Raw genomic sequence first — 25117 nt, forward strand, 5'->3', positions numbered from 1 at the left:
GCCCCGCCCCGCCACTGCGCAGGCGCAGCTTCTGGCACCGCCTATGCGCAGCCGCAGCCGCAGCCAGCCGCGCCCTCTCCGCGCTCGCGCACCGCGCATGCGCCCTGTCAGCGTCCCGCCGGCGCGGGCCTTCCTGCTCGGTGTCTTCTTGGTGAGCATCGCCGCCGCCACCCTTGGCCCTGAGGGCTCGGAGAGCGGGGCTGCTGTCGTACCCTAACTGAAAGAAGCCGAGAGTGCTGGAGAATCCCAGCTGTGGCCTGGGACGGTCTCGATCCTTTATCTTCAAGCCTTGCGAGCGATGTGGAGCGGAAAAGCCAGGCACGCAGTGATCGTGGGGCGGGGCTTACGCCGAGCTCCCGGTTCCTAGAGACCTGGTACGCGGATACTCCGCCCCCTTTCTGCATCGAACCGCCCCCGGGATGCTGGCTCTGGCCCCTCATGGTGTCCCGGGCTTCTGGACCCGTCGCCGAGGCGGCTGGTGTCTGCCGAGTTTTTCAGAACGATAATCTGCTGCCGGAGCTTGGCGAATTAGGAGTGTGGCCTTTGAGGTCAGCTCTGGGTCAAAGTCACGTCCTAGCCCTGTGACCTCTTGGAGCCCGAATTGCCTTCTTGGTAAAATGGGGAGAGTCCTGTCCAACCTCACGCCGAGCCGGGGAGATTAATGACCCAATGTGTAAGAAGCACCCCGGAGACCGAAAGCACCAGCTCCCTGGGCTTCGCTTTCACACCACCTACAAATACACAGCTCAGAGTCTTGTGGTTAGCAAGACCTGGGCCCTTAGAGGCTAAGCGGTATTTGCTTTATCATCAGCCCGTTTTTCCAGTTTTAGAGTACCCACCTGCCCTAAAAGTAGGATGTTCCTACTGCCATCCTCATACAATTGCAGTGATTTTTAAGTTCTTTGTAAGTTCCTTATAGTCCTGTCCCTTTCCAGTCAAGTACCTGTTGGATAAAGTAGAAACTTTATCAGACTTCCTTTTTTTAAACCGTGACTTTATAAAAAATAAGGCTCATGGTTTTTTTAAAAAAAAATACACAAGCTTACCAAAAAGTACTAGTTACTATTTTTCCTTAAGACTCACTCCTCATAGGTAACCTGCTAATACATTTCTTGGATACTTTAAAATGCTTAAATATATGCTGAATGAATATCCTTCAATGAGTTTTCTGTCTATGCAAACACAAATGTATGCACGTTGCCTTTTCTCTAACAATATAGACATTTTATTAAAGAGCTGCATGGTATGGTAGTCCCTCTTGATAGGCCTTCATGTTGTTTGTAATTTCTTGATTATAACAGTGTTTCAGGGGAGATCCCTGAACAGCACATGAAGCGTCTGACTCAAGCTCTGAGCTGTTTTCCAGGAGCTGAGAATTGGTGTGATGATGTCAAAAGAACACGGGTTTGGAATCTGAAGGAACTAGCTGAGAGAGGAGCTGCTTATATGATCATTGAAAAATAGTCATTCTTGGTCTGGGAAAGCTTGGTAGGATTCCTTTTGATCCAGTCATTTTATTTAGGAAATAATTAAGTGAAGAAGATAGTCTCAGTATAGCCACCAAGGCAGGCACACTCAACTTGACCGGCCAGTGAGGCAAGAGGTTACACTACTAGATCACCTTCTCGACTTGTTCTGGAGCCAGAGAGATTTTGGTTCAAATGCTAGCCTTGACATCCTGCCCATCTCTGGAAAGCTGTGAGATTTTGGATAAGTCACATCACAATGTCTCAGAGCCCTCATTTCCACACAGGATGGTTGTGACAATCTAGAGATGTTTGTAAATCACCTGGCACATACAGGCACACCTTGTTTTACTGCACTTTGCAGATACTGCATTGTTTACAAATTGAAGACAAGATCCACCAGCGAAAGGATTACAATTCGCCAAAGGCTCAGAAGTTAGCATTTTTTTAGTAATAAAGCATTTTTCAATTATGTACTTTTTTTTAGACAAACTAGTACACTCTTAATAGATTACAGTATTTTGTAAAACAAATTTTATGTGTAAAAACATGTGACTTACTTTATTGAGATACTCACTTTATTGCAATGGTCTGGAACTAAACCCCCAATATAGCCAAGGTATGCCTGTATAGGCATGTGATAAACTGTAACGAATGCTGTTAACGGAGGCCATTCTGCACTGACTCATTCGTACTTTCAGCCATCTCCTATTGTAGACTCCAGCACACCTTTCCAAGGCATCAGGGCTACAGGGTACTTTTGAGAAGTAGAGAAATGGCCATTATGAAGACCAGATTCCTGACTTACCTGCATGTGTCTTCTCAAAAGCAATAAGCATTAATTCCTTTATTTAGTAACTATTTAATGAGTGCTTATTATTATGTGCCACAGATTATAGAGCCTTTTCCCTCCAGGAGCTTTCCCTACAGTCTTGTCACAATAAGACAAACTCGAGGAATTAAAAAATATAAGACCATCCAGTAAAAAACAGCTGTCTAGACTTCAGAGGAGATACCACTTTTAGCCAGAATCATGGGGAAGAGATTTCATCCTACAGATTTCATGATGGAATTGGAAAAGCAAGCTTTGAATGACAGGTGTATTTGGACAGCTACTGTCACAGCCTATGAAAATCATCAATTTTGGCTTTGAGGGGGAATTCCCTATAGACCAGAATATATGCTAGGCATCCCAAAAATGAAACTCCTGAGCACATTTCCTGTAGGAACAGTTTTATATTAATTCAAACTACAGTTCAATGACTGAAGCTGTTATGATAGGTAGGTAGATATTGTATATATAAATATATATATGTAGTTATAGACTTTTGTGATCTGAGGTAAGATTCAGTATGTACTGCTCATGGGAAACTTGGTTCCACTATCCTGAACAGCCAACTTACAGATGAGCTTTTGCAACACCACCTGTTTGTACATTAGAAACTACGCTGGGGAGGCATTGAAAGTTTTTGAGAAGAGGAGCAATATCAATATGGATTTCAGCTGCAGAGCTTTAAAGGTTATTGCTGAGGCCCAGGTGTGAGATCAACAGCAGGAAGGGACAGATGCAGGTGATATGCAAACATCAACCAAAACAGCATTAAAAAAAAAAAAAAAAAACTTACCTGGCAACTAGATTCAATCACTAATTCAGTAAATATATGTGCCTACTAGGTGCCAGGCACTGAAGATATAACAGCAATACAAAACCCCATCCTCATTTCTTCAACAAATATCTGAGGGCTCACTGTGTGCCAGACACTGATATAGGACCTGGAGATTTAGCGGTAAACAAAACTATAAAATCCCTGCTTTGGTGGAGCTTACGTTCAAGCAGAGAATGCAAACATGTTCATAAAAAGAAAAAGGAAAGTAAGGGGGACAGGAGTGTGCAGAGGTTTATAGGAACAATAGTGACACTACGGAGGAGCTGGGTATGCGCTATTCATTCGAGAATACAGAATAAGAGAAAAAGAATGGTTGGTGGTAAGAACAGCAGGGTTGAATGAAGTATTTTTCAGGAGAGCAAAGATAAAGGATTAGAAGCCAATGAATAGTAAGGGATGAGCAGTCAGGACTGAAGATGGGCACTTTAAAAGAGCTTAACTGGCAAAGAGGAGTGTTGGGAAGTGCGGTGTCACCTGTGAGGATAAAGGAGTGGGAACCTCAAGCCTGAGGCTTCAAAGACAGAAACAGCAGTGACCCAAGGGTAGCAGGAGATGGAGATTAGTGCAGTAGAGGCCTGGAGGGACCTGCAAAATCCAGATTTCAGACTGGTCAGCAATAAATTCTAAAGTTGCTGGGGTAGGGAACAAGGTAGGAAGCGCATGCTGCAATCATGTAAGAAGGTAGATGTGAGTGTAAATGAGAATTTAGAGAGAGCAGGTAAACAATGTCAGGGACTTTAAATGAGGAGCCGGGATAGGGCACCACCCAACATGCTGGTCTGAGAGGGAAGGAATACAGGAACTTGCGCCTGGTCTCGCCCTTTGATGGACCTGGAAATGGGCCTTTATCCCATGTCTGCATGCCTAGTGCCATACCTAGGGACTTGGCAATGGCCTTGCCTTGCCCAATCCTGATGTAGCCCCCCAAATCAAGTGGACATTAAGTACCTTGATTGCAGGGACCATCCTGGCATCCTCTGGGACCTAACACATGGTAGGCATGTGCTGTGTGTAGAAATAAAGTGAAGCCACACAGAATTTAAAGAGCTAGAAGGAATACCAGAAATAACCTAGTTGAACTCTCTCGAGTTTGCTTTATGTGGGGTGTGGGCAAAATCTGGGGTCTCTCATTATAACCCAGAGTCAACCCCATACACATACTCCTGCCAAACTCTTCTGTAGGATTTTAGTCCCCTCATCTTTTAGATTAGATCATGGTTCTCAAATTGTGGTTTCGGGACCCTGGGGCTCCCTAAGACTCTGTCAAAATATCAATTAAGTTAAAACATTTCAAAATACTAAAATATTTGCTTTTACCACGCTCATTCACTTACAAGTGTACACCAGAGTTTTCCAGAGCCTAAATGACACACGATAACACAACAGGCTGCAGAAGCAATGAGAATCCAGACATCAAAGAGGCTCGCAAGAATGTAAACACAATGCCACTGTCACTAAACAGAAAATGTATATTTGTTATGGTTATCTATACTAACATGTAATGGATTATTTTCAAATTAATAAAACTTTTAAAATTGACCAGTTTTGATGTCTAAGATGGTAAATATCAACAGGCAAGATATATGTAAGCAAGAGCTCTTTATGGTCTTCGATAATTTTTCAAAGTGTAAAGGGGTCTTGAGGCCAAATTGCTTAGAAACGCTGGATTAGATACTGCTGCACCCCAGCTTCCCCTCTCCCTTTTTTATGGAATCCAAATAGTTAAGAAGGATTTACTATAGCTTAAGACCAGGCTGCCATCCCAACCAGAGACATCTGAGTACCATCATAAAGCGAATGGTGTATTCCCTGTTGGCACACTCAGGAAAGTCTCACCCAGAAATCCCACTGAGGTAATAATCTTTGGACCAGTTTTTCCAGGTTCCTAAGCTTCTATCGACACTTCCAGACACTTCCACCCCGGTAGGCTGCAGGGAACCTTCCTAACAGAGCTGAGGGGCAGCACACAAGCACCCAGTGAAATAACTGGGCTCCACCTTTTGTGAAAAGTGATACCCAGTCACTTTGTAGAGCCACACGCCAAGAACTTGATTAGTTTTTGTTAAACTCACCTTCCAGAATTATTTTTATGAAAAGGCTGAGGGGCTTTGTGACCAGATTATCAAGAAATATGGATTTTTTCCAGCTCTGCAGCCAAGAAGCTACATGACCCTAGAGACACTCCTTTCCACCTGTTCCTCAACTTTACTCCTCAAGATAAGGACCAGCTCCTCCTGGTCTCTCCCACGAGCGTGCTGGAAGCATTGCTCTAACGAAGATGGTAAAGTGCTTTCCTGCCCAGGCCGTGAGGACCTGTCCATGTGCTACGACCTCTCTCTTTCAGTGTCAGAGTCGAACACAGGAATCATCATTCCTCAAAAGAAATGATTTTAGGTTAGCTTTTCAAACTTTGGGCTCAAAAAGTTAATACAGCCTCAAAATTCTGGGGTCCAGTAATTATCTCCTGATTATGAGAAGACTGTGGTTGTGATACACCTTAAGTAACGCCTGGTGTCCAGTCTCTCTTCATTGACTCCTCATTCTACTCACATCGGCCGCATATGAGCACCCAGTGTGCTTGGTCTGGGGCAGAGTGCGCTATCTCATTCACTCCAGACAAGCCTGTGTGACTGAGCTGCCACCATGCAGATGACAGACACATGGGCTCAGAGAGGTTAAGGAACATGCTCTGAGTCACCTAGCATAATACTAAGCGTTAAGGCCCAATTGACTTCAAAGTCCGTGTGGCTCCGCTCCAGTACACTATTCTAAATCTTAAAAGTGCTATCTCCATTTCTTTAAAAATATTTAGAACCTAGATCTTTAAGTTAGGCTGCTTCCTGTTTCTCCTTATTGTGCTTAATTAGAAAAGTTTAAGGGAGTTTAAGACATGTCCACACAGAACCATACTTAGAAGAAAAACATTTCTGCCAATCTCGTTTCAAAATCTGCTCTCAGTAAAATGCCTCCATATCCCTGCAAATGTGTCCCTCCTGTAGGTCCCTTGCTACTCTCTCAAGCCCTCCAGCATCATCACAACAGAGGGACAGAGGAAACTTATCTATTGATTTGGTTCCTGAAAGGGATGTGAACCATGTCACACTTCCACATTTTGAAATAACCTTGACACAGGATTCCAGAGGTTCTGGGAGTCAGCTGAAGGACTGAGAATGCTATTTAATTTTCCCTGGATTAGCTACGAGCACATCCTCTCGTCATTGCCTTTCAGGCACATGGCAGAGAAAGACAGGAATGTCCTCTCTAGAGGATCACAAAAAGGCTAAAAGAATGTTTTTTTGAAAGACTTTCCCAGCCAGTTTCCTGTAAATGAGATGAGGTATTGATCGGGCCACAGAGCAGGTGGGTAGGGCCTGAGGAGGGGACAGCCCTGGGACAGTCAGCCAGAGCCACCTCAGCATTTACCTAGTGTGCTACACCTCGATTTTTGATGCCTGTGTGCCAAGACATGAAAGGTGTCGAGGCACTGCTCGAAAGAATGAAAATACTTGCACCTAACTAGCCAGCACAGAAGTAAGAGAAAGGCTAAGAATATGAGGCTAAGAATCTGGGGGACAGATTGCCTCAATTCCCTCCTCTGGAAGATAGTAACAACGGAACCTACTTAATTAGTTGAGGGGATTAAATGGGGGAAAAAAAAAAAAGCCGAATATCATGTTATGATTACTAGTAACTCCTAAAGGATAACTTTGAGAACAAGAGATTTTTAGACCTTCCGTTCCAAATTCCCCATTGTACAGGTGAGAAAACTGGCCCAGAGAGGTTCGATGACTTGCCCAAGGCTAACCAGCTCTGCGTCTCTGCTGCCAAGCGCCACTTCCTCCAGGGTGTTCAGTCTGGGCTGCTGTTTTCAGGATTGCTGACTCTGGGCTGACCTGCTCCTTCTGCCTGCTCCATTGTCATGTCTGTGACATCCCTTCACAGCTCACTTCCTGGGAACTCACACCCTCCTTCCAGACTCATGGAATATAATTCAACATGCTCTGATGCCTTTGAGTCATCTCCGTCTGTGAATCAACCTTCAGCCATCTATCCTGAACAGAGAGATCTCATCCTCCTCCAGCTTCTGGAACTGGAACCCGGTGTTTTTCCTTTACATTTTGCATACTGAGTGTCTTCCAACATCAGGTTCCCCTCCCAATTTCAGATAGGGGACTGAACACCAGGAGTGGACATAAGCATCAACACTAAGATCTCAGAGGAAACACCAAAACTACTTTAGGGGGTTAAAAGAGGTTCCGAGCCTATAATCTCTCACCCAGGAACTTCCACCTGCCTCCCCAGGGCTAATTGGCAGAGGTGGCCGCACACACAGCTTGCTGAATATATACCCCAGGCAGCAGGATGGACACGGATGACCATCTGAATCCCGGAAGCAGGGAACAGTTACCATGGCTACAGAAAGCTGTAACCATTGTCTGCCTTGACCACAGGGACCAACTCAGCTGACTTCTCAAGGTCCTTTCCAGGCCTGGGGCTCTACAATTACATTGAGCCAGCTGAGACCATGTCTGCTGCAAGAGAGGAAGTCCTGTGACCTATTAGGCTCAGGCATCGAAAGCAAGGATTTCATCAGAAGTACTTTAGAAGTCACCTTTTCTTATTCGTTGGAAGTGCTGAGTCACAAAGCTACTTTTGGTACCTCTGCCACACTGGGAATAAGCAAAGCCTTACATTTTTTGGTATAGTATTTTAGTCCTTTACAAGTGAGTTTGCTATGACCACATTTAATTTTTCTTCCTTTTACAGCTCTGACTAGTAATTTTGATAGAGGTCTGTTCCATATTGTGACCAAGGAAATAGCCCAGAAAAACTTGCATCGCTGGGCCCAGAAAGGTGCGCTCGATCAGACAGGACGTGTGGATCACGAGCCTTCCAAGAACCAGGAGGAAGGAAGTCATTCATAAAGGAGGCAGATGCTGAACCGCCACTCTGGTTTCCTGTGGCCAATCCTCTGACTATAGGAATGCGGTTCTCACTTCATCCAGGGGATATTGCTCTTCTAAAGCTTCACTACAGAAGCTTCCTACCTTCCTGAGTCAGGAGAGAGCAGGGAAGTGGCTCATTCAGCCCCTGAATTGTCCACACCAGGTAAGGTCACAAGCCTGGCTACATCTCTCTCAAGATCCGACCTCAGGACGGACAGAGAAGACTGTAGATATCTACAAGGCTTCCAAGAGCAGGAGAGAGACACCCAGAAATCAGAGAGCTGCCAGTGCTTAATGAAAAGTTGCCAGCCTTGCCTTATTCCTGATGCGACAAGTTTCATGTCTAATGGAAGTTTGGAGATTTTTAAAAATTGGCTTATATCAAGATTAGATCAAAGCCTTTATTAAACATTCCTCCTTCAAACCACCTGCATTTGGACCTATCCCCCTCCCGTGACCTGTGAACTGCCAGGGCTGCGAGAGTAATGCTTCCACCTGACAGGGGTCAGATCCACTCAGGCCACACAACATTGACAGGCCATGCCAGGACACACCACACTGGGCACACTTTCACAGTTCGGTGCCCCACTTGAGACCTAAGCAGAAGACTGGTAGCGTGGCTCTGGAACCAGAGCTCAAGCAGAGAAGAGGGACCGGAAGCGTGACCCTACTTGTCCCGCCAGCCACGCTAAGCTGGATGAGCAGCTCCTCGCTACCATTTGCTGAGCCTCGCGCGTGTGCTTTTTCTTCTCTTCTCCAACGAAAAGGGTGAGAGACGGAGGAGGCAATTTTCAGTTGTGTGTGGGTTTGATTTAAGGCTTTGGCTGTGGTCTGTAGATATAGTAAAATACTTTCTGGGAAGGCCATCTCCTAAGCTCCCCGTTCGAGCAAACGTTATTTTCAAAAATGAAAACACTGAACAAAGAGGTGGAGCTGAAACGCTGATGTGGAGCCCAGTGGAGGGGCCCAGGCCGCTCATGTCAGAATGGTGTCATCCACCTGCTCCGTGGAGTCGGCCTGGCTGGCCAGCTTCTTCAGGGACCTTCGGTTGCACTCATTCAGCATCTCCAAACTGGCCACATCCAGGATCTTGGAGAGGGCCTGTGGGGATGATGGAAATGAGGAGATAGAATCAGAAAAGTAGGCTTCAGATTTCTCCAATCAAAGACAAAGATGAGTGCTAACCTCAGAAGTAGAATCACTGAGGGGAATCTGGCAAAATAAGAGAATCAGATGGATCCAGGGAAAACCAAGAAAACCACTCGTCATGCTCATCACGTGGTGACGTAGTGGTGGTTAAAGTTTTCAGTGCTTTAAGGTTGCCTGGGGGTAGGGAGTCAAGTGAGCAGGGCTCTGGGCTTCAACAGGCAGCTGTCCTGGCATCTGTATTATAGGTTTGGGTGCCATGAGATTTTATTGGAAGAAAGGGCCCTGTTGCTGGAAGAAGTCTGAACACCACAGCAAGAGCAGAATGTGTTTTCAGGCACTAGACCAGTCACCTGATCACAGTCTGCCCCTCCATTCATGCAAGTGGGTGGCAGAGAAGATTATGATGTTTAATAACGTTGTGCAGAAGAAAATCTGCAAGACGAATGCCCACAGCACACCCTGGGAGGCACTCCGGTGCCAAGCTCCCACCTGAAACACTTCTTCACCCTGTCTCATCTTGAGGAGGTTGACAATCGCCTGGTCACTGTAGGCTCTAACGACAGTGTTTTTATCCTTGGTGTTGTCGAGAAGGGCCTTCAGGATGGGTTTGATGGCTTGGGGATCCAGGGGAGGCAGAGGGTCTTTGTTTGCCCACCAGATCATCTTCTCAGCCACCAGCCTGATGTCACTGGATGGGTTCTGCAGACACTGTGAAGGGGAACACAGGCTTTTAGTCAGGCATATCCAGTCTGTTTCTCAAAGCCCGAATTTCTGCCCTGACACTCTCTCTTCATTATGGAAACTGGCCCCATTGCTCCCTTCCGACGTCTTCTTTCTCACGGGAGGGTGACAGGGGGTGATTCCCACTTCATCTCGTGCCACTCTCCCCTCCGCTCACTACTCTTGGCCCACACAGGGCTTTCACTTCCTCAAACATACCATGCGCCTTCCTGCCTTGCGCTTCTGCACTGGCTGGTCCCTCTGCCTGGGATGTGCTTGCCCCGGATCCTCACTTGGTTGGTTCCTTTGCATTCTTCAGGTTTCAACTCAAATGTCAGCCTTCGGACATCTCCCTGACAGCCCTATCTGAGTCAGGGCCCTCCCCCTGGGCTTTCTGTGCATCTCGATTCCAGAGATCTTGTCTACCTGGCTCATCGCTACTCCTTCAGTGTCCAGCCCTGCCAGGGGCACAGCGGGTCCTCAGCAAACGAATGCTGATGAACAGCTAGCTGCACGCAGGGTGATGCCCTCACAGACTCCATCTAATCAAGGCCCTGGAAGCTCTCGGCGGGGCTCTGCAGGTCTGCAGGGTGGAGGCCATCACCCTTTGGAACCTCGCTACTCAACGCAAGGTCCGTGCACCAGCAGCGCTGACACTGCCGGGGAGCTGGTCACAAAGGCGGAGTCTCAGGCGTGGCTGCGTCTCTTAAAATGCAGGTTCTGGTTCTGACTTGAATGCACAGTGATGTCTGAGAAGCGTACTTTATTACACAGGTGGTGGGGGGCCCCACTGTCTGGATCCCCAGCTTACACACCCCAGAATACATAGCCACACTAGTAAGTGCCAACCCAGCTAAAGCGGGGCAGGGAAGAGATGATTTATTAAGATTTGAACCCAGGTCTGTCCCTAATTTTATCAAATCAAGGTAACTAGAATAAATGCCTAAAATATTTGTTTTTAACTTGATTTGGGGTCACGGGTCAATTTGAGAATCTTACAAAACGTTGGGCACTCTTCCAGGGAAAAACACACACACGACTGCTTTGCATTCCTCCCTGGGAGTTCAGAGACGTCCTGCAGGCTCTCCACAAACGGCAACTAGAACACGGCCGCCTGAGCGCTCACTGGCACGTTCTCCAGGCGGCAGCCTCTCACAGGCCAGGCTGCCCCGCTCACCTTAATGAACAGGCTGGAGAGTTTGGCGGGCAACTGTCCTCCTCCCGTCTCAACGTGATGCTTCATCAGGAAGCCCATGCCCCGGACCCCACTCACCGCGATGGGGATCTGCGGAAGGAGGGGAGAGCTAGACAGGGTGGCATCTGGCTCCTTCCTCGAGGCAGCAGGGCCAGGCATGACCCCATTCCCCAGGAATCTCCAGGACCCTGGCTCTGCACCACCAGCTGTTCGAACCACCCCCCTCACCACTTCACATCTAAGACTCCGCGACAGCACTCAGGTGGGGACATTGCCCTGGCTGTGAGGCAGACCCACAAAGCCTGCACCCCTGGTTCCAGGAACCAGGATCGGAGACCTTCTCTCAAATTCCTCATTGTTTAGATAATGAAACTGAGGCCCAGGGAGAGCAAGTACTGGTCCAAGTTACTGGCAAAGGTAAAGCTCGACCCCAGGCCTCTGACCACCCAGTCTGGTTCCCCTGAGCTGTGTGAATAAGGCTCTGGCCGTGGGGTATTGGCTGGGGGAGGGGCGGGGTTGGTCAGGCTGCCACAGAGCCTTACCCTGTCTGCCACGGCATTGCTGAGGATCATGTCCTGAACTTCACTGCTGTATTTGCCTGCACAGAGTCTGCTGGGTGCCACGTTCACAGCCACGGAGAGTGCCAGGCTCCGCCCGTGCCGAACCATCCAGTCAATGCCGGACACATCCGCTGAGTAGAAGGACACAGTGGGGTCACCCTGCATATTACGACCTACCCCTCACTCTAAGCCTGCACCCCCTCTGACTCGGGGCCTCATGGAAACCCCAACTGACATTGCATACAGGCCTCCCTGCCCAAAGTGGCATGTTAAGGAGAAGGCTCTCACGAACCGCCTCAGACCTGCAGCTGTGTTCTCTGAGCAGACACGCTCGGTGCCCCAAGAGCACTGGAAACTCCATTCTGTTTTAACAGCTGGAGTCCCAAGGAGAGGGAAGTCCGACTGCCAGAATACTCTCTGAGGGGAAGGGGAGGCAGGCCCCGACAGCTCTTCCCCACACTGGGAAGTCCCCAGTGTACAAGAGAGACTTACCCAGCAAGCACTGCTGAAGGACAGCGCTGAGCTCCTCTTCAGTCAGAAAGGCACACAGTTCCCCCAGGCATCCGGCTGAGGAGATGCGAGTGTTGTCCTGACAGGACACAGGGAGCAAAAGGTGGTGTGGGCACCCCACCGCCTCCACACCCCGTCCAGGGTAACCGGGGTGACTGCGCCCAGGATGTGGAGGGCAGGGAAGGAGGGACAAAGCAACTCAGGAACTCTAACTCCATTCCTTCCTCCAGGCCCTGGAACTCCTGCTGCCAGATCACGGCTGCGTTCACTGCAACTGCCACTTGATGTGGAGTTAAAAATTACCTACCCAGCACCCCACTTAATTACAGAAAACTCCAGTGTGTGCGCATATGGTAACTGCCATCACAATAGCAGCAATAACTGTGTTTACACAGCACCTTTCTTCTTAGGAATTCTGAACACTTTCTGGTATTATCTCAATTACTATCAACAGCCCTGTGAGGCAGGGAGGGGCAGAGAGAAGGGGCTTCCAGCTAGAGAACCAATGGGCTTCTTTTCCCTCCAGGAATCTTGTGTGTCCAGAGTGACTCCCTGCTATCTCTACTATCTCAGTGTGACACTGCCACCTGTATTATATTAGGGTTTGTCATAAGAAGTCACACAGAAGCCGCTATCGACCCAAGAAAGATAGGTAAAGGCCAAGCACTTTCTGTCAAAATCCCAGCCAGATGCGTGGATGGCTCCTCAGTGCTCCTCCCTAGCCAGCTAATGATAGGACACTGAGCAAGTAGATTTTAGGTGACCTGCTACATTATCAGTAAGTGCTAATTTTATGTGCTTCCCCCAAAATGAAACAAACCACCAGGGACTCAATGGCCTGTGGGGAGGCTGATGACAGGTTGGTACCTAGATTGTCACCTTCCACCCAGGGGCAGTTAGTTCTCAGGGGGAGGAGGGTGGTCTGCCAGTGGTTTAAGTCTCTGAGCTCCACGCAGGAGCCCAGGCGCCAAGCAAGGCTAAAGTTGGCTCTCTGGCACCCACGCACTTCAACTGCATCTATTTTAAACTCCATTGTGGTGAAATGCAAATTAGTTTAAATATTCACTTTTGCTTGCACTATCTATGGCCCTGTAAAAACCCTGACAGACTGTGACCAAAAGGTACTCTCCCGTCTGTACTCCAGAGAAGGCCGGGGCTTTCGTCAGAGAGCAGGTGGCTGGGGATCAGACCAGACTTAAGTTGCCGTGATCAGTGCAGCAGCAGCAGCAGCAATGGCCAGCCCCGTGTGGGGGCACAGAGGAAGTGTGCGTGTGACCCCAAAGGCCTTTCTCCAGAGATCAGCCTCACGAATGTAAATTAAGCCACACAGCACAGGGATGTCTATCAGAGAGGAAAGAGAGCATTCTTATCCACAATCTGAATGTTTTAGACTATGGACCTGCCACAGCCAATGCATGGTTAACAAAGTCTTCCAGACTAGGTGAGAAAAGGCTACACGAACAGAACTGTGACAGAACCAGGAGTCACAGGGCTCCTATTCTGATTCTACTAGTGGCTGGAGTGTGGCCCTGGCAAGTCTCACCCTCTTACATAATGCTAAGACCTTCCGTTGGGACAAGTACCAGACACCCAGTTTCCTGGGAGCTTTATTCAGCCCTAGGCTAGGCCCTTCAGCACGGTAAGTGTTTTCTGAACCAACAAACAAAACTCATCATTTTATAGATGGGAAAATAAAGGTGACTTGTTTAAGATTAGGGAACAAAATAATGAGATATCTGGGACTTTAAAAACCTTACATTTCTTATCTTTAAAACACAACATCAATATCGATACTACCCATTTTGTCTTCCCCACAATCAATGTTGGTAAACCAGAGAGGGATGTGAACATCAGAAATCCCTATGGCTACCTACCAGTCGGCAGCTGTGCCAAGTTCTTAAAAGCAAAGCAGAGACACTAACCAAAGAAAAGGGCCCACCAGCACTGCCAACCATCTGCAGCCATACCTCATCATGTCCCAGCATGCTCAGCAGGAGCGAGACAATATTTTTCCGGATGACCGCATCCACTTTGGCCCCTGCTCCCTGGATCACAAACCTCAGGGCCTGAAGCATGGTGTCCCTACAGAACCAATGCACTCAACTTAGAACCTGGCTTGGCTTTGCTGCCGCCCCCACCATGTAGGCATAGCTGCTTTGGCAGCTGCCTACAGCGCTCCCTGCCAGCACCTCACCTGACACCCGGGTCCTCCATGACACGGATCCCATTCAGCAGCTCTGTGAAGAGGGGATCCACCTTGATGTGGATGGAAATGAGCTTCCCCAGCGCATCGGCGGCCTTCAGGCGCACCCCCCGGTTGGAGTCCTGCAGGGCCTTGGTAAAAGTGGTCTGCAGCTGGGGCAGGAAGGGCTTCAAGGCGATCCCGACCTGTGAGAAAACCCCAAGCCCGAAAGCGAAGCTGTGGTGGAGTCTGAGGCCACAGTGTACCACGAGTGCAAAAACCAGCCACCATAAACCATCAGCTGACCCCACTCCCACACACGGGCTAAGAACAGGCATCCCGCAACAGAGAGCCAAGCGCAGACAGGTCACGCTCAGCCTCCTCTTCTGTTTTCAGCGTCCTTTGCTGCACAGGGAAAGGGGGGAGGAAGAGAGCGGGGAGGAGGAGGACCACCACTACCAATGAGGGAGCCATCAGCTTGGCTTAGTGGAGATCTATCCATGTGGACAAATGACTTGAAATCTCTGTCTCCAAATATGTTAAAGAGCAGCTGTCGGCACCACTGAACTGTTCTAGTGCCAAGAAAAGGGACAGAAAATGGCCCAGGTGTGCAAGAGCAGGTGCCTTCTACTGGGCAACTGACACAAAGGCTGAGCAGTTGACATTTAGCCTCCAGAACAATCCTATGAAACAAATGACCTCAGCAAGTCATCACTGTACACATGTGTACCCCTCTCATTAAAACGCAGTTTAATCCCTGACCGTATATAGAAAAATAGGCACACGTGATAAAACAGATGGGTCCAAAACTAAAGATCCGCTTATTGCTAAACAGGAAAATCTTATCAGCTGTCTGGAGGTCTGGAAATACTGGGGTTGGGAGTTTGCAGCCAAGTGGGAGGCACATCACAGAGTGAAGCTGGTAAATCTGAGGTGAGAACCTCTGCCCATGGGTGACATCTGACCTGAGGCCCAAGGGACAAATTCCAGAAGGGAAGGGCTCCATTTCTACACAGAGTTGCAAAAACACCACAGAAAAAGAACAGCGCAGAAAGGAAAGCAAAGTAAAGATGACGATTTTTTTTAAAGACTCAATTCTGCAGAGCGAGACTGATGCTCACAATCTCATTTTTAGCTGGGAAGTTGCTTTCCACACCATCTCCCAAAAAGAATAAAAGCTACAAATTTTAAGCTTGATTTTGTTTCCAAACCTCAAGTAAGAATTTGATTTTTTTTAACAACAAATCTCGGCTCGATTTATACTTTTTTTAAATCTAAAAGGCGTATTATTGCCCTGTAAAACATCAGAAATGGTTAACATTTTGGATCTTTGCTTCTTACAGTTTTGGCAAAAACCAAAGTTATTCCAGCTGCTTTCAGACTTCCTTTTCATTCTTTCATCAACTTCTTTGCACCTCTCTTTATGAGGAGAAAAGAATGAAATAAAGAATGAAAGCATATTTAAACAATGTTTTAATTGTATTTATGTGGCTCTGGATCTCTCCCTTTGAATCAGTAGTTTTTCAAAATAACAGCAATTACATGTCGGGCGCTTGGAACATGTCAGGTACTGTGCGTGATGCGTTACTTCATCTAAGCCCCATGTTGCACAGCCCTACGCGAGATAGGCAATTCTAGGACTCTTAAATCATAGGTGAGGAAACAAGGTCAGAGGTTACATGACTTTCCCAAGGTCACTTGCAGCCATATAGCTACTAAGTAGTGGACCTGGTAACTAACCACTGTATAGTTTGAGTCTGGAATCTAAGGCCTTAACTCCTTTTCCTGTGCCATTTCTCCATAAACTACTGCTCTCTGCCACGTAACACCTTGTATCACTCTCCTGCGGAGATCTGTTCTCTAAGATCCAAATGGACCGAAAGCATAAACTCATCAGTCACTTACCTTGGCCAACAAGAGGCTGAGTGTCTCGAGCAGAGCCGCCTTCACATTCCAGCTGAACCGGTCCCCCAGGATGCGAATCAGAGGGCCAGTGATGCTGACCACAGAGGGCCTCAGGGCATCAGCTGAGGTCAGCCGGATCACCAAGCCTAAAGCTTTGGCTGCTTCCTCTTTCTGTTCTGGGCTGCCAGTCAGGACTCCCTCCCGCAACACTGGAAGGATGGAGGTTACTCCCTGACAAGAGATCACACCTGAGAGTCAAATCTCAAAGGCACTGGGCCCAGATGTCTCCCACCCAAATTGAGGCACTCCTGTCAGCCGTCCTTTCCATGTGAGCATGATTTGAGCTGCCAGGATCACAGCCTGAGAGGGTGCTGGCTGGCGAATAGTCCTGACTTGCTAGTGACCAGAAGAACCCCAACAGGCCTGTCACATAGGTATACACACTGTCACCTCTGCGACTCTTCTCCACAGCTTAAACCGAAGGCAGCATGAACCCTGTGCCATATGGCCACCATGGGAAAGGGACATGTTGTCTGTGAAGGCACGGGATGAACACACGGCTGCTCCCGCTTCCCTACACAGACCTGGGCCCAAGGGTGAAGGCGGAGGACGGCCACGTGCCCGTGGCACTCTGCGCATGAGCCCTGCCTTACCTTCTTTGGGAGGCAGAACCCTGGCACGTGCTCGCCTTTGCTCTCATTCCCTATGAGCCGGATTTCTTTGTGCAGTTCTTCAATTAGTGCCAGCTGGTTGCCAGCATCCAGCTTCTGTAGGAAGCCAAGAAAAAGTAGAGAGGCAAAGAGTACTAAGTACAGCCTTCACAAGACTGCTCCAAAATATTATAACACAGAGAAGGGTGTGGGTGAGCGCATAAATAAGATTGACCACAAACTGATAAATGTTGAAGTGAGGTGACAGGTACACAGATATTTTTTAAAGAGTCTAGTCTTATAAGCATCTCAAACTGTCTATAGTTAAAAATTGGTTGTGGGGCCAAAGTCCCCTCACCTTGGTGATGGCGTTCAGGGCATCCCAGCTTTCCTCCAGAACCACAGAGCTGGAGTCGTTGAAGAGGCGGATCAGGCCTGAGACCAGGCTCCGCAGGTGGCAGGTATAGTCCGCCTTCGAGCGGGAACAGTAGATGTTGAGGATGATGGCGGCGGCTTGCCTCATGCCCACCTCAGGGCTACGGGTGGCTTCCAACAGGTCCTCGATGATGATCCTGTGCCCAATGTCATCTTCTACTGAAAGGATCACGGCCTGACAGTTGGCCATCTCCTAAAACCACAGGGGAAACCTGAGCTGAGCACAGCTCCTCCAAGGCAGGCCACAAGATGGCCATTAGAAAGCCGACGGGAGTGATCATGACTCTCACCAGCTGCTCGTCTGGAGTCCCAAGCTTCTCCTTCAGGGCCAACATGACTGCCGGGAGAATCACTCCGAGATGACGGGTCAAGGCGTCGCCTGCCACAGATGAAAGGAAGGCCAGCACCCGGGTATTGACAGGCGGAGTTGTCAGCTGCAGAATGACGAACACCATCAACTCAAAGAAAGCTGCCCGTGCTGGCTGCACTAGGCTCTGGGAGAGCCTGTCCTCTCTATTCAGGGCCGAGAGGCTGTTCCGGGGCATCCTGCACCCACATCTGCCTCCCCAAACATCTGAATTCAGAACTGGTCTTCACAGCAGGCCCAGGAACAATGATGTGGCCATGGCTTCTGGGCCAGAGGGTTGCCATGTGCTGGGATGTACCTTAGGCACGAGGTAGGGCAGCACCACACGACTCTTGATGGCCATGACTTGCTTCAGACCGTCCAAGGCAAATTCTGACACCTCATCATCATCCTGCAGAGGGGCATTGGGGGCACCGCTGAGGAGCTGGCTCCTGTCCCCATCCATCTCTGCTGTATGGACCAGCCACCACAGACTTCCTTCTCCACTTTCCTCCCTCCTCCCACTGCACCCACATTCACTGACTATCAACGGAGAAGCACAGAGCCAAATCTGCAGCCACCCCGCAAGGCCCACACTGCGGCTGCCTTGGCAGAACAAGCCCCCTGCGTTTTGCTTCTACAAAGACAGTAAAAGCCAAACTGGTAGGTGTGTGGCAGATCCACTCACCAGCTGCTTCAGTAAAAATGGAAGGATGTCCTCCAGAGCCTGGTGGCCGATGGTGGAGTGCAGCTGCTCAAAGGTCTTGGCCGCCGCCTCCCTGACCTCCTCCAGCGGGTCACATAAAGCCTTCCTTGCCGTGGGCACAAGGGACTCAGAGAAATACAGCACCTGCAACAGCACAGGCACTGTACCTGACGCGGCAGAGGCAAGGAGGGAGTGGAAGCGAGCAAGGGAGGACAGCGAGGATGTCTGGCCCAGCCAGGCCACCACCATTTCCATGGCTTAACTTTTAACATAGCTCTTTTCTGCAAAAATGTGCAAGTATAAAACTGTGGAGATGATGTGTAGTCTACCCCTGAGGCGTCTAACCCAGGGTTAATAATTAATAGCTTGATTTTTAGGGTGAGGTTTCCAGATACTCTCCGTCTCCTGCAGGAACTCCAACAGCGTTCCCATGGCGAGGCCCTGCGTGAAGTGGCCCCGTCCCCCAACTCTTTCTTTTGCTTATCCTGTTGGAAAACCCTAAGTTCTTCTTCAAGTCTATCTCACGTATGTGCTCCTCTAAGAAGTCTTGGGGCTACAGCGGGGCCAACGACAGCTCTGTTCTGTTGCTGTAACCAATTCCACCAAAGCAAAGCTCACTGTGAACCTAAGGGCCTCAGCCTTTAAGGGATTTGGTGACCATTCAAAGAATCACAATTCTATCTGGGGACAAAATTTATTTGTATTCTCTGCCAAATGCAAATATACACACAGGAGAAGGATCCAATAAATCAGGTGAGGAGGTCCACGCTAAGCAACTGGCTTACATTTCTGACTGACCCACTTCATCACTTTGGGGTTTTCCTCCTAATCGAAAGCCCATATACACACTTAGCCTGCTCCCTGGGAATCTTCTGGGGATCAACTACCTTAGAAAGTAAGATGAGCAAAAAGGACTCCAAACCCACTGAATGTCACGACTATGGAAAACAATACTATTGCTGGAGATGAGATGGTTACTCTCATCTACTCCACTCCTTGTAAGAGTGACTGCACGCCCCTCCTGCTCCTGCCACCCTCCGCCACTCACACACGTGCACTCCCTCCTGTCCCTGCTCGGGTACCACATTTTAACTGATACAGTGACACAAAAGGGATCAACCTGAGCTACCTCAGGAGTGGTGAGAAAAAGATCATCTCCAATTTCCAAAGGTTATTCGAGGCCTTGAAATCGCTTCGTTCTTAGCCTGCAGATCTGATAAAAAAGCTGAGAGGAGGGAAACTCTAGACCCCATGTGGTCCCAACAACGCCCTGCTGCCGGCAGCACCCTCTGGAGCGAGCTTTGCATGTCTTCCCTCACGTGAAGTGAGGCTGAAGGAAGTGTCCCTAGTGGTGCAGCTTCTTCTGTAGCCTCCTCCCATCGCCAGGCCCCTAAGTGAGGTCACCTGCAGGTGCAGGGCCTGCAGTGCCCTTAGGAGATACTCACGGCGTCCCGGCTGGTAGATTTCATGATCTCGCTCAGCCCAATGCACACGCCCTGCCTCTCATCGCTCTTCTGAGACCTCAGGCCTTCCTCAAGGATGGGGATGATCTCGGGGAGAATTTTCTCCCCTAACTTCCGGACGAGGTCTCCTAATGTCCTTGCTGCAATCTGTCAGTAGAGATCAAGCCAGGACATCAATTCCCTGCAAGCTCCAGAATGAGGGCCCTGGACATTATCGGAGTCGCTGACTTAACTTCCCCAAATGCTCTTACCCCTGAAGAGCCTCCAGGGTGCTTGCCACACTATAAAATAAAATTATCTCTTTGTGTTACACACACCTACACAAGCTAAAGCAAGAGCCAGAACCTCACAGATGAACAGGAAATTAAGCACATGCTGCCCACTCAAGGGCCAATTTCCCTGGATTGAAAACTGCAGCCTAGAAGTCACTTAACCCTGTGCTCTTGCCCAAGGGGAGCTAAATTTGGAACAAATGTTTTAGGGAAAAAAACATGTCCTCTGAGGCCTCACACAAACCCTTCTTTAGAGAAAAATATGCAGTTTGCTTGCCAGGGATGGGGACTGGGAGTGGGTCAAAGGGGACTGGCAGAAGTAACCAGCCCGGGCTGGGCCCCTCCACCCACCCACGAACACTGCCCGCCCTAACCTGGCACATCGGGCCTATCTCACACCATGCTTGCTCCTCCCTGCTTTCTCACTGCCCACTGGCCTTTGCTCAGCCCTTACTGTTGGCCATGGTCCTGCCCACCACAGGGCCTTTGCACATCCTATTCTTATATCTGAACCACTAGTCCTTCTGTTTGGAATAGCCCTTCATCACCTCCTCACCTGATTAGTGCATACTCATCTTTCATCTTCAAGCATCATTTCTCCTGAGAAGCCTTTCCTAACACCCCCACACACATCAGCTAGGTCAAATGGCCCTGTTAAAAGCATTCGGAGTGCCATGTAGCACTTGCCATAGTTTTATCAACATATGTTTGTGTGATTATTTGATTAACATCCAACTCCTCTACCGACTGTAGCTGCACAAGAACGAGGAATGAGGCTGTCTTTCTTCTCCGTTATATTCTAGGTCTTATGACTTCACTTAGCACGAAGTAGGCGCAATAAATATTTGTTGAATGACTAAGTAAATTAAAATGTTCCCTATACAGCGGTCCCCAACCTTTTTGGTACCAGGAACCAGAGCTCCTACAAGATTCTAATGCCTGATGACTTGAAGTGGAGCTGAGGCAGTGATGCTAGCGTGCTGGGGAGCAGATGCAAATACAGAGCAAGATTTGCTTGCCTGCTTGTCATTCGCCTCCTCCTGTGCGGCCTGGTTCCTAACAGGCCACAGACTGATACCAGTCTATGGGCCTAAGATTGGGGACCCCTACTCTATTAGACCTGGGACCCCAGAACCCCAGTCTCTGCAGACCCAGCTTTCTAGCCTCTGAAAGCAGACATCAGGGTCAGAAGCAAGGCCTGGGAAACTTACTGTTCTCTTATCTGCACACGTGCTGGCCAAGAAACCCAAGAGCAGCCCGAAAAGTGTAGGCAGGATCTCACGCAAGGTGCGGGGGGTATTGGAGACGACGATCTTCCAGACATGCAGGGATGCTTGCCGCACGACCAGCTGGGTGTCCGAGCGGCCCATGTACAGCCCTGCCAACACTCGGTTCCGCCGATCCACCCCCAGGGCAGTGATGATTGCCTGCAGCAAGAGAAGAACCGAGAACACGGCGTGGTGAAGCCCCCACAGCAGAAATGCCTGAGCATACTCCTGCCATCAGCAGAGGGAAATCGACTCAAGGCACACACCTTGTTGGACTGGGCAGTTCCAAAGTTATCATCTTCAGAGGCAGTTTCCGTGGTCATCTTTCCGGTGACGCCTGAGATGTGGAACAGGAGATCCCCGAGGAGCTGAACAGAGCTGAACCTGAGAAGGGTGCCAAGAACAGAGTGACACAGCCACAAGGGGCAGTCTCAGGGCACGAACGAGCACTGTGACGAAATGCACCCAAAATATTCACGGTGGTTACCTTGGAATGGGAGAAAAGTTAGACGACTTTCATTTCTTTACACTTTCCCACATATTTTCTTGCCAAATTTTCTATCCATAAACTTTAATAATAGGGAAGAATAAACACTTTTAAATTTCTATAATAAAAAGTTACAAAAAGAGAGAGCGCAGAAGGAAGCAGTAACAGGAAATCAGGAATGCAACTCATTAGAAGTGGAGGCATCAGAAGAGTCCGAGAAGGATAAACGTTTCTTCTTTTCAAATTAAGTGAGGTTTATTGTTTTGAATGATTATAAAAGATACTATTCACATTCAAATTGAAAATCCCCAAAATATGGAAAAATTTAAAGAGAGTGAGTATGAACAATCACCCAAACCCCAAGACCCAGGCAATCGGCCTGACACTCCTGTGATATCTTTGTACACAGCGCCTGCTACAAAGACACACACTGCCCCACGCAGGGCAGGAGGTGAGCTCGCCTCACATGCGCTGGGCCCCAGCACACACTGCTATGTCAGCTAGAGGCTGAGGAGCTTTCTCCGTCAGCTGACACAGTTTCTGATATCATTCTTTGTAATAATGGCTGAACAAAAGTTCACAGTGTGGATGTGCTGTAACTTTTTAAAAACTAACCTCCAATTTTTCAAATGATAAACAGTACTGCAACAAACATCCTTCTATATACACCTTTAAGCACTTGGAAACAATCTATCCTTGGAATAAATTCCTAGAAGTAAAATTCCCAGATTAAGAAGTATTAGCACTTAAAATTTTAACACAACTGAAGAACTGAACAGAAAGAACTTTTTAAAAGAGAATCAGAATGAAGATACTAGTACAGGGAACTGAAGAGTTACAAAATGGAGGATCTGGAGAAAGTTGAAAGTTCTTGGTAACATTCTGCTCTTCGTTTCTCAATTACAGTCCCCGCAATGCAAAGTTAGGGCCCCTGGGTCTTTGCACCTGAGCTCTCACCTTATTCTCCAGAGGTCGTCAAAGAGGCCTTGCTCCAGCTGGGGCAGCAGCAGGGCAATGGCTGTCTCGGCATACATGGAGATGACCCGCTGGCCTGCACGTAGGGCGGTATCGCGCACGAACTCGTTCTCATCAGCAAGAGCCTGTGCACATAGAGGGTGGGTCAGCCAGGGTTGCCTCCCCCAGGCACCCAGACCCAAAAAAGAAATGGGACTCCCAAAACAGCAAGATGAGGGCTCCTGCCACCCAGCCCATTAGCAGGGAGCCCTAGCCCCCAGGAGAGCACGTGCACCCTGCCCTCCTCAGTAACGCTCTCTTCAGCATGGGCATCGGTGCCTACTTTGAGAATACAGGGGATGATGGGCCCCACATAAGGAGTGAACTTGTCCCCGAAGGTGATGGGTAGGTAGTTGAACATCATGATGTAGCCATCTCGGACGTGGGGTGCAATGTCCACTTTGCTGGCTGTAGCCACAATTTCTGGCATCAGCTTCTCCAACTTCTCTACCCCCAAGCCAGCCATGACCTCAGCCAACCCTGCAATGAAAGGACAGAATGAACTCACTAGATCTGAGGGCCCCTAGAGGGCATTCCGGACTGAACCCTGGGCCTGCGCTGGCCTCACCTTGCGCAGCGCCTGAGCGATCCACGGAGCTCTGCTCATAGGTCAATGTCTCCATCAGCCACGGCAGCAAGTCCTCAAAGCACGACTCCCCCATGCCCTTGACCATGGCCCCAAGAGCCTTTGCAGACACTGTCCGCACCTGTCAGGTAACCGAGAACAGAAACAGGGAGACATGACTCAAAACTCAGTGACCAGTAAGAAGGGGTCCCTTAGGTCTCTGTCCCTTTACCAGACAAACACAAAAGCAACTTCTAGGGAATTATCAGGAATCAATTTTCTGGGGACTGGGCTAAAATAATGAGCCCCTGCACCATCTCCTCCAAGACTCACCTCAGGTACAGGGTCCAAAAGAGAGGCTTTCAGGCCAGGTGTCACACTTGGCAGGTAAGGAGCCAAGTCCTGCAACAAAACAAGAAGCGACTCGATGGAGACCTGACTCTTGCTTTCTCGGGGATCCGCTCTACTATGGACCCTGCCCTCACCTTTCTGCTGACAAGGAACGCTCAGCAGGAATGCTCCCAGAACAGGTGGGGGAAGGGGAACTGGCTGGTCCTTTGAAGTCGCTGGGCAATTGTACAGGGAAACCGCCAAAGGAACCTAAGGCTCATCTTCTAGATGTCGCGAGAACCACCAGCTATGCTTTAATGCTCTTACTCCTCCTGCTCTTCTCTTGGGTCCAAGGCCTGCCCAGTCTCTGGAATCTTTAGGAAATGATTTCCGGCACTTTCCTTACAGAACTGCATTATCTTCCCTTCCTTTACCTTAAAAGGTTTGTGTCTCTTAATATAGCATTCAGCTTTAGGGAACAGTTTTAAATATAGAAAAAGCCTTATGTTCATGGCAGCAACATTTGAAATAACAAAAAATCTTGGATACTATATGACCAATGATAGAATTATGTAAGTTATAGTATGTAAACCTATTGGAATATTACGTAATTGTTAAAAATCATTTTTAAGAATAACTTGTTAAAACTTGGAAATAAGTTTATGTTCAGGAACACAATTTTTTAAATGTAATAAAAAACATTAACAGGAATTGTTTTAGCATTGAGGGATTACGGTTATAATTCTTTGTGTTTCCAATTTTTCAAGTTCCCAAATTTTCTAGGATCAATATAACTTTCCCACTTTCTTGTGCGCATAGCTCGGTAAGCTAAGTAAAACTAAGGGAGATAGTGACATCATACATGAAAGCCCTCAGGAGCAAGTAAACAAACAAACAAACAAAATCAATCTCCCCTAATATCCTGAGAGGCTTACAAAAGCAAATGCTTAAAATAAGAAAACACTGCAATCAAATCAGCAGCCACTTTGCCCACACCCCTGAAAGGTCAAAGGTGAGGCTGGACCTTTTTTCCACCTCAGTCTGTAAAAGGAGCCCACTAGGATGAGTCTCCCCTGGGGCTGAGCTAACAAGGACCTGAACACCATGTTTTGCAAGATGCCCAGAGACCCCAGATTGCCAACCTCTACCCCAAAATGGCCCGTTTCTCCCCCAGAACATAACCAGGAACCCAATGCCCACACCCTCAGATGTCTACTATGCAGGGGCTCTGTGCCCTAAACTAGCATCTACTGGTCTGTCCTGTTCCAGCCCCAGCCAGGC

General features: G+C 48.5%; 1 protein-coding gene across 4 annotated transcripts in view; it reads right to left on the reverse strand.

Annotated features, from left to right (window-relative positions):
• Positions 1–8460: 8460 nt before the first annotated feature.
• GCN1 (GCN1 activator of EIF2AK4) overlaps positions 8461–25117 on the reverse strand; it is a 52204-nt gene continuing 35547 nt past the window's right edge. For all 4 annotated transcript variants that reach the window (XM_016127156.2, XM_036221672.1, XM_036221673.1 and 1 more), the window contains 20 exons: positions 23840–23908; positions 23510–23648; positions 23225–23421; positions 22885–23027; positions 21707–21824; positions 21384–21599; positions 19883–20047; positions 18420–18581; positions 18051–18143; positions 17676–17819; positions 17309–17578; positions 16954–17067; positions 16301–16531; positions 14408–14601; positions 14181–14295; positions 12196–12292; positions 11686–11834; positions 11126–11233; positions 9718–9936; positions 8461–9180 (listed from right to left, as the gene is read on the reverse strand). In XM_016127156.2, coding sequence (XP_015982642.2) covers positions 9055–9180; positions 9718–9936; positions 11126–11233; positions 11686–11834; positions 12196–12292; positions 14181–14295; positions 14408–14601; positions 16301–16531; positions 16954–17067; positions 17309–17578; positions 17676–17819; positions 18051–18143; positions 18420–18581; positions 19883–20047; positions 21384–21599; positions 21707–21824; positions 22885–23027; positions 23225–23421; positions 23510–23648; positions 23840–23908 — 3069 coding nt within the window. In that variant the 3' untranslated portion in view covers positions 8461–9054. The remainder of the gene's footprint in view (positions 9181–9717; positions 9937–11125; positions 11234–11685; positions 11835–12195; positions 12293–14180; positions 14296–14407; positions 14602–16300; positions 16532–16953; positions 17068–17308; positions 17579–17675; positions 17820–18050; positions 18144–18419; positions 18582–19882; positions 20048–21383; positions 21600–21706; positions 21825–22884; positions 23028–23224; positions 23422–23509; positions 23649–23839; positions 23909–25117) is intronic.

This window comes from Rousettus aegyptiacus, unplaced genomic scaffold (genome assembly GCF_014176215.1).
Source record: "Rousettus aegyptiacus isolate mRouAeg1 unplaced genomic scaffold, mRouAeg1.p scaffold_m13_p_5, whole genome shotgun sequence".
NCBI lineage: Eukaryota > Metazoa > Chordata > Mammalia > Chiroptera > Pteropodidae > Rousettus > Rousettus aegyptiacus.